The sequence below is a fragment of the Heterocephalus glaber genome, unplaced genomic scaffold (assembly GCF_053883595.1).
Source record: "Heterocephalus glaber isolate CG9 unplaced genomic scaffold, H.glaber_assembly_v1.0 deba00000818, whole genome shotgun sequence".
Lineage (NCBI taxonomy): Eukaryota > Metazoa > Chordata > Mammalia > Rodentia > Bathyergidae > Heterocephalus > Heterocephalus glaber.
The window spans coordinates 7,868,232-7,880,239 of NW_028258164.1; the positions used below are offsets into that span (position 1 = coordinate 7,868,232).

The following is a 12,008-nucleotide window of genomic DNA, read 5'->3' on the forward strand; positions in this document are numbered from 1 at the left end:
ATCCAGGCCCATCATTAACATCCCTAAATTCAAACCCCAATAAACTGTGATGAACACAACTAGCCCTTCAGAGGATTTCCTGGCTTCACCCAGTCATTTTAGTTTTGCATCAACCGGTCACCTGCTGATCAAACAGCTGGCGTCTTCCTAAATTTTCTTGAGCTACCAGCATAGCAACATGTGCCTAAACCACCTGCACTTGCACCAAAGAGCAGGCCCAAATTTGAAACAATCCCAGGCCTACATTTGGATCAATCACATGCTTGCAGCTGCTCTGGGAGCAGCACTTTCCTCACACATCTGTTGGTGCAGGAGGCTCCCTCAGGTGTCCTGAAGCCCCTGTTCTACCACCTCAGTCAGGCTAAAAAGAAAGCACTGCTCCAGTGGTCCTTTGAATCTGCTGCACTTTACTGATTTCAATCTGAGTGGAGCAAAGTAAGCTTCAACCGACTGGCAACATTTGTCATACAACATTTTAAATGTATTTAATGACACCGAATTGTGGTTGAAATGATAAATATTGTCATGAGTTGTTTCTGCGTAATGAAAAAAAATTTAGTTCACACTTGCTATTTCATGGAAATTTTCTGAAACCATATGCTCAAAGGAGACTCGAACTTTTCTAGCTTCATATTTATCATAATAACTTGTATTTATTTTGTGTGAATTTTGAATACTCTCTCTCTCTTCCCCAGGGCTGATAGTCCATAATAATTTCCATCAGATTTGCTGTTGTTGTTCCTAACATATCTGCCCATTGAAAGAATCCAGTACAAATTTTTAATCAATTTTACTCTCCTAAATATTAAGCAAGAAAAATACATCTTGAGTACCACATACATAACTATCTAAATCCTTTCTATTTATGACATTGATAGAGTTGACCAATTTAAAAAATGTCACAATAATAGGCCCCACACAAACACAAACACAGAAAGAAGACTAATATTGTATTGTTCCAGCACAAAATTCTCCATAATCAAATTACAGATTGAAGAATACCTAGTTATTCTTACTGGTCTCCAAGAGCCATCTTATTTTTATTTCAACCTTGGTAGGAATGGAGTGAGGTAGGTGATTACAAAAGAGGCAACAGCCACACATTCTGATTTTAGGAATTTCATTCTGAATACTCATGACAACAGTAAGTTAACTAAGTTTCCCCTGAGAATTTGTGTACCTTAAAATGTGCTTCAAATAAGCTAACAGAGCAGGAACTATTGTGAATTTTTCTAGCTTATAATTTGGAGTAACTTATTATCCAACTGCTTGTTGGCATAAACACCAGCAACAAAAACCATGAAATTTCCTTAGTTTTCTCTTTGATTTCTCACATCAGACTAGAAAATTTAAGTTCATAGAAGAGCTTCTTTGGTGAATGCTTTAAATTGTGAGTACTCAGAAGAATAGGGACAAAATTTTATTCGATTAACGTTTAATACAACAATTCTCCTTCGGTTCAGCACTTTTTTCTTTTTTTTAATGATGATGATGGTGATACAGATGGTGTTTTCAAAAGGGAAATATCTGCAATTTAAATGAATTACATGGAATTTATTTGTCTACTCCTTCTTAATCTCCTTTATTGGTAATAAATGTGCTTCTCATTTGTAATTTAGTCTGTTTTTTCAAATGAAAATAATTTTATGTCTTTGTAAATAAGTAATTAGGGCCATTAAAACCATTTCTGTAGGCACTCAAATAAATTTGAGTCTGTTTATGATGGTTGCCTTTCTCTATGATTTAGGGGTTTTCAACTGCTAAATGCCATTGAATAATTTCCAAAAAAGGGGCTGCCAAGAAGATGTCTTTTGGAGAGAGGAGCCATTTGTGAAATATTCAAGCATTAGAAGACAGTAAAATGTAATAGACAATGTTATTGTTTCCATTTAAAAGCTGATTTCAAAATTCTGCTTAGAAAGAGATATTGTTTTTTGTTGTTGTTGTTCTACTTTGTTTTGCTTGGCAGAAATAGGTTGGTAAGAAATCAGAGGCAAGGGAAATAGGCATGTGTATGCTTAAGTCCTGCAGCATTCTCTCAAAGTACCCTTTAAGTGCAACGGTTAAGTAATGTTAGCTGTCACTTCTTTTAATTTTTTTTGACAGAATATAGCATGTGTATAATGTCAGTTTGAGTATAGGACCTTAGACACAAGTGAAATGTTTTATCTAACAACTGTAGGAATATTTAAGGCTTTGTGTTTTTTAAGTGTTAATTAGATGGAAACTTTGGTATAGCAAAACATAAAAAAGAAAAGAAGTCAAAGAGAGAGCAGTCAAAGGGAATCACATTTTTTTTCTTCTCACAGAAAGGTGCTTATCATAGGAGACTCAGCCACACTGCTTTAGGTCTCGAAGTTTTATCATGGGCTCTGGTGGGGGTGTTGTGCATGGTGGCATCAGCAGAGAACGTGGTGATCTTAAAGCTCAGTCTACAAAGGGTGTGTATGATGTTCACAATATGTTTCATTCATCCAAGATAATATTCTTACCTATGCTTCCCTTGAGTCTTGTAGCAAAATCCTCTAACAGTTGTTTTTGCCTTCTTTGAGCTACTAAAGGACAACTTTCTCTAGGTCTATTAATGAAACAAAAGTGTAAATACACGAGATTGCTGAACTTGTTAGTGTTAAGTCTTGATGAATCTGGCTCATTTTTCCTGCCGGGTAGACAAACTTGACTTGTCCCTTGAAGGAAGAGTTCAGTGATCTCAGTTCTTTCTTTAGATTATGGTCATCACTCTTCATAAGTATTCATAATTACATCCCTCTGTTGTTTCTTCCTAAGAGGTCAAAAATCACTATATGGGTTTGCATGGAGGACCACTCGGAGGTTTGATGTTGGGTGTTAGATAGAAGGAGGAGGGTATGAAATAATAGAAAAGATACATAGAAGCCAGGAGGGAGAAGCTAGGAGGGCGGGAGAGAAGAAGTGGCGGTGGGGCGGGGGGTGGGGGAGAGAATTTTCTCCCCAATTCTCCCTAGTACTTGTATTAGAAATAATCTACTGAACATCCAGGGTAAAAAACTTAATAAGTAGGTTTACTTTATGTTTTATTTCTTTTTCAGAGTATACAAATGAGTAGAAGGATATTGGAAGTTTATTTTTTAAATGGCAGATAGGAAAACAGTAACAGCAATATCATCACCTTAGTCTCTGAATTAGTGCTTAGAAAGACAACTTCTGACAACAAGAAACAGTTATGTAGGACCTTACATGAGCACAAAATAAACTTCCATCTCAGTTGGTCCATTATGCAGCATGGGGTTTGCTTGTCACAGGAGCTAATGCTACCTGACCGAGCATCCTCGGTGTGCCCATCAGTGTATGGAGTTCACAGAGACTGTGTAGAGGCAGGAGTACAGGGATCAGGAGAAGCAGACATCTGAGCTGGGTTAGGAAACTGGTAGACTGAACAGGTTTAATTTGAAACCATCTGAAACCTAAAGTGCTTGTCTTTATTCCTGATATAGTCTGCTAATTTGTATATTGACTATTGAAATTCTGAGAGGAAAAGAAAGCATTAATAAGACAAAAGCTGGTCTTGAGGTCTAAATAAACAGTCATAGTTGTCTCCCTCCACCTCCCATTCCTCACCAAACGCTAAGGCCTTCACCTTCCAAACTGGGACCCCATCCTCCGAACCCCTGTGCAGGCCCCATCTCTACTTTTGTTTACACCAAAGGCAGCTGGAAGGACAGGCTGCAGAAATGCACACAACCCACCAGGCAGCTGTATAAGGTCACCCAACATGCTAAGCTGGGCTGGCTTCCTAAGAGAGGAAACCAGGTAGAACAATTGATTTCTAATGGGAACAGCTGCAGTCCAACCACAGGGTACCCAAAAGTCACTTGCTTGACCCTGGCCAAGTACTGATTATTTGGTTTCCTGATCTCCAAAAGAGCAGGATCCATGTTTTATGTGCCCCTTCTCTCTCCTTTCTCCACTCCCGCAGAGTTCCCTCTACTTCCAGTTGAAGGAAGGAAGGAGTTTGAAGCATCATATCAGATAGGTTGCATCTTTCTCGGGGTAGGTCTGGCTGTCTTTGTGTGGAGAGGGTAGAGACCCCAAAACCAGCTCTGGATTTGTCCATCTGTCCATGATGAGGAGGAAGATACATCTCTTCTAGAGCCCGTAAGTCCTAGGTTATAATACTGGTTTGTCCTGGTGAGATCTGTGACCTCCGTCAGACAGTCTCTTTGAGAATCCCATTCTTTTCTGTAAAATGGGCACACACTACTTGCTCTGTTAACTTTGTGGGTTGTTAGGATTAAAATATTTATGGACCTGAAAAAAACATTAAATTAAATAGTACAAAGTGTCATAAGAATGAAAACCATTTGTTTTATCATCTTTATTTGGGTAGTGTTTTAGTTACTTATCTCATTGCTGAGACAAAATACCCAACAACCAAAGTTAAAGGAGGAAAGGTTTACTTGGCTTACAGTTTGTAGATGTTTTAGTTTATAGTTGGCTGACTCCCAGGCAGGGTGTTATGGGAGAGAAATAGTCCACAGCCCTCAGCAGGTGAGAAGGCAGAAAGCAGCAAGTCTAAGAGACCTTAGCAGCTTCTTTCTCCCCATTTATATTCTATTTAGGCTACAGGAATTAGGGTGGTGCCAAACCAATCAGTGGGCTAATTTAGTAACTACAAACCCTTAACCCCAGTATCACACACTTTAGATCAAATCACCTCTGAAAAAAGCCCCACCTATGACTGCATAAGGATTTGGGGGGACATCTAGACACAAGCCATAACAGGTAGGATTATTTGAAATTAAAGCCTCTAGGAATTAGCTTTCTGGTTGATACATTGGAGGTGTCTTTTCTCAAGGTCTCTGACTCTTATAGTGGAATCAACAACTTTGGAGTCAGATGCATTTAGGGTTCAATTCAAACTCTGCTGATGACTGGTTGAGAGATTATGGGTAAATTAGAGCACCCCGCTGAGCCTCAGCTTCCTTCTCTATAAAATGAGCACACCAATGGTCAGGTGACCTTGGGAAAGGAACTCACCCTTCTGTGTCCCTTAGGTGCCTGTCTAAAAAATGAAGATAACAAGCCCTAATGGGCGGGTTTGTGAGCCTGAGATGAGAGCTTTGCAGGGCACCTGTCCAGTGGTCAGTGTACAGTAGTAGTCTCTGTTCTTATTGCTTCATTCCTTGCTTCTGCAGCTCCCATCCTGTGCTGGAGCCCTTTCAGTGAGCAGGACATGAGCAAGGCTTCCCTCCCCCAGAGTGGGACCACAGAGGACCAGTTCACACTGTTACCACCTGCTCAGGTTAGCTTTTCTACACCATCCATCCCATAGGATCTCCCACCACATCCCCGCTGAAGAGACTGTTTACATCTCTCCCTTCTTCACTGTTGACTTGAGTAGGAAATAAGTAGGGTCTGGGACATTCGCCTGACCCCAGGACACCAGACTTTCTGACCAGGACAACCCTGCACCAGCTCAGGAAGTGGCCCCAAATGATCCGCTTAGTAAGCTCCAACTCCTCCCATTGCAGATGCCAGGGTCTCTCTTTCTTTCTTCCTTAGCCAGTCCCACACAGCCAGGCAGGTCCCTGCTTCCTTGTGATGCCACCTCCTCCTCAGAGGGCACAAGGACCTGCAGCAAGAATAACTTTCCCTCACTTGCCTGTTTCCTCACTTGGAGAGTCTCCAAGGAAGAGGCTGAACCACATCAAGTTCTTCCTCCTTATTGGAGACTCAGTGTGAAGAATATGTTGAACTATGTTTACCGAAAATATGAGCTGTGCTAAGGTACCTGGGAGTTATTTAGCAGCTACATTTACTTTCACATGTCCTCACCAGCTTCTGCCGTCAGTGTGATCCATGGTGCTGCCTGGTCACAGTGTTCCTTCCCTTGCACATTTCTCGCCCTTTCCTTATTAACCTTGAAGAAACCAGCAGGCCCACCTCAGAGACATAAATGCTCCTTGACCCCACATCAAGGTATTTTCTCAGCTTTTCACCAAGTGATCTTGGCAGGGCCCAGGGCCACTCTTTACCCTCTTTCTCCACCTCCTTTTCTCTGCCTTCTTGGCCAAACCACCCTGTCCCAGGAACCTGCTAAGCCTCCTTTCCTTCCCTGTACTCCTCCCTCTTTCTCTCCCTCTCCCTCAGCTCCAGTAGCCCAGATCTTACCCTGCATTTCTTCAGGGACAACACAGGGGAGGGGCCCTGGCCTCTGTCCTTCTTCTTCAAGGCTGAATCAGAGCCCTTCCTCAAGAGCAGCTCAGCCCTTCTCCCAGAACCCAGAGCCCATCAGTAATGAACTTTGTAAAAATCTGGGTGTGGACATCTTTTAAAGTCTGGTGATGCCCATCACTTTTCTATCTCTGGCTCATGAGACATGAAAGAGCCAAAATTTTCTGCATTTCTGTCTGAAGTCATTGCAGTAATGAAGGCAGGAGGGGAGAAGTGTAATCATTTAGCAACCTGAAGAATTCCTGGGGCTGAGCAGCAGCATTTCTTTGACTATTTCCTGAGCCTGAGTTGGGAGTCCCATAAAAAATGTGAGCAAGACAAAAACATCTGCTGAACATTTTGGCCCACGGCTCCTGCACCTGCCCTGCAGTATAGCAATGTCTGGATGTCTGTGCCTGCTTTATCTTCCCTCCTCTCTCAGGCTTTGCAGGGCAGACGAGGGGACTTGTGGGTCATCTTATTACCCCTCACAGAGGAGGCTGCCTACCTGGGGGCTCAGGGAGCTCTGTGTCAGAGCTCAGGTGCTGGGCTCTCCCGACCTTGCTCTCTTCTCACTCTTCATGTTTAGTCTTTCTTACTCTCCTCCTTTTCTTAACACTTTTACCCCTACTTCTTCTCCACCTTTTCTTCCTATCTTTGTTCCTTCTCTTATTTCTTCTTCCATCTCTCTCTCTCTCTCTCTCTCACACACACACACACACATATTTTAGCTGAAAAAATTTCCCACTTACAACATTTGCATTAATTTTTTCCTTTCCCAAGTGTTTCCACTCACATTATGTGTTCATCTTGAATTGTTCCAACCCCACTGAAAGGCAAGTGTGTGTGTGTGTGTGTGTGTGTGTGTGCATGCATGTGTCTGTCTGTGTCCATGTGTTTGTGTGGTCAGTGGGAGAATTTAAACAAAAAATGGGCTGGTCATTCATAGATTCAGTTAATTTATTTCATAATACATTGTACCAGTATTTTAACAGGTTCTGGGAATAGTGAATAAATTGGGCACCATCTTTGCCTTTGTGGTGCTTACAGTCTGCTAAGAAAAACAAATATTTAAATAAATAACTGCGTTAAAGTGCACAGCATGCAATACAAAAGATATAAATGATCTGGAAACATTAAGGAGGTATTCCCTAACCTAGCCCACCAATCAAGCAGTACCCTCCATGCAAGATCACACACACACACACACACACACACACACACACACACACACACACACCTCATCTTCAAATTGACACCAGTAAACTGAATAAAGCTTACAAAGATAAAAGAGGAATTATTGCAGAGAGATTGGAAGGTTGGTAAGCCATGAATGTTAGAGGGAAGGAGGATAACTATGAGGAGTTAGAACTAATTCATCTTGGAGAATAAAGTGCAAGAGAAGAGAGAAAAAGATGGAGAAGTTATCTGGGGTGAGTTGGGGGGGCGGTTCCTGAAAGACCAGAGTTGCTTTTTACATTCTGTGTGCAGGGTAGACATGAATCAGAGAAGGTCAAAACTGTGTACCCAGAAAGCAGCAAGTGGGAACATAGTCCTATAATGTAGGAGGGCAATGGGTGGCCCATTTTAGAATAACAGCAGCAGTTTGGAGAGACAGCAACAGGAGTTTTTGAAAACATGCTACTAGTGTAAAACAAGCTTTAAAATACATTAAATGAAAAATTCAGCAATTATTTTTCTATATCCTATGATATTATGTTAAAAAAATCCATATACATATATGTCATTAGGTACACAGATAATTTTTACAAAGATAAACAGCAGATTTTATTAGTAAATATCCCCAGAGGAAAATTCTTGAGGGGCTAGAGCAGAAGTAGGAAAGCTTTTCTTCTGTCTAATCAAAATTAGGTATTTTTCAGAGGAGATGTTTCAGGGGTAACTATCAACAAACTTGTACTTTCCTGGCTATGAGAACAAAAGCAGAAGTGCTGAGGGTTGACATGTAGGGTTCTTATTCAGACAACTTTGTCTATCACATTTGGTCAGTAACAGCACTGAAGGAGCAAGTTTGGTGAGGAAGAGCAGGTTTAGTGTTCAGTTCAGGGCATATTGAGTTTGAGATGTCTATAAATTATCCAGCTGGCGTGGACCGGTAAATGGGTATCCAAGCTGCTTGTGCCTGGGGCTCAGGAGACAAATCTAAACTAAAGAGAGGTGCTTGCAAATCATAAGCTTACGTGTGGTAACCTATGAAAGCAGGTGTGATGGCCTAGGTGATGAGGAAAACACCATGCCACTACTGTGTGTACCAGCATGTTGTCTTATTTTGGTACATGTACACACATTTTTGTATGCATATGCATTACGTATGTATGTATGTGCATTTTTAGTGCATGTGTGATCCCTTACTGTTGGGCATGTAGCTCTGTGTTTTTGTATCCAAATGAATCTTTCTGTGGTTTCACAAATCCCCCTGACCTCCTTACCCCTCAGAACAACATTCTTCTTAAAAGTTATATGGCTTTTGTTAGAGATGATGACAGGACTGAGATAAGATGTGAGGGCAAGGGACAAAGGGAGGCCGTGTATGAGCCCCTCACAACGGGTACCTGGGACACCTGGTTCCAGATTTTCTTCCTAGCAGAGATGGTTCCTCCTTTATTGTTGTTGCGCACTTCACAGCTCAGCACAGGGGCAACGAGAGATGGGTGTGGAGATGACAACCTTAGGGTACAAGGTGAAAGCCTTTGCTTTCAGGCTCAGCAAGGATTAGCTGCAAAACAGACACCTGAAGGATAGACCAGGGAAAATCTTACAGAAGAAATCACTGGACCACATACAAAGGCATAATAAACCACCCATATTAAAAACAGAGCAGGATAAAAATGAGGTGCTGAAACCTCAGACTCTGACCCTCAAACACCAATGATTAGGCAACTCAATAACAATAAAACAATCGAATTTGAAATGAGGCAATAAACTTGAATAAACATTTTCTAAAAATTTATAAATGTCCCATAAATAAGTGTAAAAAACTATGCTCAATATCCTCAGTCTTTAGGGATAAGCAAATCAAAACTATAATGAGATTAGAAGGAAATACAAAATAGTGAAATGTGGAAAACAGTATGGCAATTTCTCAAATATGGAATTGTCCTGTGATCCAGTGATTCCATATCTAGGTATACTCCCAAACAAATTTAAAGCAGGAACTTGAACAGATATTTTAAGTTCCATTTTTATAGCAATATTATTCACAATACCAAAAGGTAAAAGTAAAAAACTCTAGTATCCATTGATAAATGAATGAATAAACAAGACATAGTGTGTGTGTGTGCGTGTGTGTGTGTGTGTGTGTGTATACACAGAAGGAAACATCATTTGGTGTTAAAAGGAATGAGATTCTGATACTTGCTACAGAAGGTCTAACCCTTGATAATATCAAACAAAATAAATTAGACACAATAGGACTGATACGCCTGATTCTACTTACATGGGGTACATAAAGAAGTCCAATTCATAGACAAAAACTGGGGGGAGGAACAGGGAGAGTGGGGAACTATTGCTTCACAAGTATGACTTTCAGGTTGTGATGATGAAAAACTTCTGTACATGAATGGTAAAGTTGTGCAACAATGTGAATGTATTTCATGCCAGAGAATTGTACATCTATAAAAGATTAACGTGGTAGGTTGTATATTCATGTATTTCACAACAAAAGAGAAAATTTAAAGAAATCAAGGATGAGGAAACTTTCTTCTTGCAATTTTCTAGTTGGTGTTGGGTTACTAGATAGGGCCAGAGTCCTAAGAAGGGGTTAGGAAAGGAAGGCCACAACCTCTATACCATGCTTAACCATTCCCATATTCACTCCTCAAGAGCCAAGCAGGTTCCACAGCTTCCTACCTTCTGGTGCTTGCCTGGGGCAGAAGAGAGATGTTTAGACATTAATCTAGCCTCCCTCCCTCATGTGTTTAGTTGCCAAGTTCAAGTTTGTTCAAAAAGATACTTGCTTTTCTTAAGCTATATTTCCAAGAACTTGTAAGACATATTCTGTGATACATAACCATTTCCCATCTCCAGAAATGCTGATGGGAAGGGTGGGCTAAGATCTTTTAGGAATTACTCTGTCTATGCCATGGCATGATTACCAGGCATGAAAGTTAGGTAATTGCCTAAGTAGAAATCCTCTCTGTCCCACCCCAGGCCACCTGGAGCCAGACTGTGAATAGCAGGATCCTCATCAGAAGTGGTACACCTCCTCTCCATCCTCCTCACCAATGTCCAAGCCAAGATTCAAGTGTCCCAGTGTGTTTCGACGAAGGATCTCCCAGCCCCGGTGACTGCTGCTGCTTTGGGATGTGTTCCTGGACAGAGAGGGTGTCTGGAGGGCCAGGGAGGCTCTGGCCAGAGTTCCACTCTCATTTCCAGAGGGTTGTTTCTCAGAAAGCTGCTCTTGTCCATCCTCCTTGTCTGAGCTTTTGAAAGCTTCCACATAGCGAAGCACTCGCAAAGGATTCTGATCCTGGTGGTTTTCAACCCTGGTAAGGGACAATAGAAAGAACTCAGTTCATATGGAGAGAGATGATGAACCATAAGGAGATGCTGGGACAAATGTGGAGGAAACAGGATCATGAGTAAAGAGAAGGACAGGAGCAGATTGAAGCAGGAAAATAAACAGGGATCAAGTAAGGAGAAGCAGATTCAAGTGGAGGCAAAGTTGGGAATGAGATGAAAAAGGATGAACAGTTAGGTTTTGGAGGGGAGAGCCTGCACTGCTAAATATGTGAATGTGTAGAGAGTTTGAGAAGGTGTAATTCAGGAAATATACATAAGAAAGAAAGAGAGTCAGGTTGGAAGATAAGGAAAAGCATGAAGGGTGAAGTTAAGTTCAAGGCCAAAGTATATTGAAAATTTGGACCAGGAAAGAAGAAGACTGAACATAAAATTGAGCACTGATCTGAGTGCAGTCGCAAAACACATAACCTTTAACACATGGCTGCCCTGAGGTATATTCTTTATAATTTCTTAATTTCAGGTCCATCTCCTTCTCAAGACAGGCTAGTGCAGTCTCCTGCTTGCTCACACTACCACTGCAGAAGACATCTGCAGGTCCCAAGTACCCACGATCACTCACCGCAAGAACCATCGGTTCCCCAGGCCATAATCACACCCACAGATTCCCAAGCGGGGCCACAGGAAGCGGGGCATCTTCCTCTCCAGCAGCACTGTGGTGGCCACAACCTGGAGGGAGGTGACAGGTAGAGAGAGTTCAGAAAGAGCCCTGAAGTTCAGAGAGACACTGGGGCACAAAAGGAACTCCAAGCAACCCGTAAAATGAGGACCCCAGAGGCCAGTGGTGAGGGACACCATTTGTTCACCTCTACTCTGCCCCAAGACTGTGCTACCCTGCTTTTCTCAACCAAAAAAAAATGATATTTCATATTTTGAATAAAAAAATTATTCCTCCATTATTATTCAGATTCATGGAAAATGAGTCATTTCAAACTGTTTTCTTTCTGACAGGAAAGCCACAGACCAATGATCTTGATTTAAATAAAATGATTAAAGAAACCTCTGTGATCTCAGGGATGAAATGATGCTACTCCAGTTCAGGAAATTTGAAGCAAATTAAACATCTATATAGTAAAATGGAAAAGTATCGATTAATGACTGCCTACTTGGCAGGGAAATTTCTAGTACCATGTTCATATTCTGTTCTTTGCCCAGCCTTCATTAACCACCTAGAGGAAACACAGCTTATCAAATATCCCTGTGGCATACAATGGGAAGGAAACATAATATGTAGTGTGAAAAAGGCAGAAAAAATGATCTCACCAAACCAGTATTCT

General features: G+C 41.3%; 1 protein-coding gene across 2 annotated transcripts in view; it reads right to left on the bottom strand.

The window, feature by feature from the left end:
- Positions 1–6,847: 6,847 nt before the first annotated feature.
- The window catches only part of LOC101716683 (transient receptor potential cation channel subfamily V member 5), a 28,449-nt gene continuing 23,288 nt past the window's right edge, over positions 6,848–12,008 (bottom strand). Inside the window, exons 14-16 of one of the 2 annotated variants that reach the window (XM_087207764.1) lie at positions 11,294–11,400; positions 10,435–10,697; positions 6,852–8,944 (exon numbers count right to left, since the gene is read on the bottom strand). In XM_087207764.1, the coding sequence (XP_087063890.1) occupies positions 8,916–8,944; positions 10,435–10,697; positions 11,294–11,400 (399 nt within the window). In that variant the 3' untranslated portion in view covers positions 6,852–8,915. Of the gene's footprint in view, positions 10,698–11,293; positions 11,401–12,008 lie in introns of both variants that reach the window. The other variant, XM_021240934.2, reaches the window with a different exon arrangement.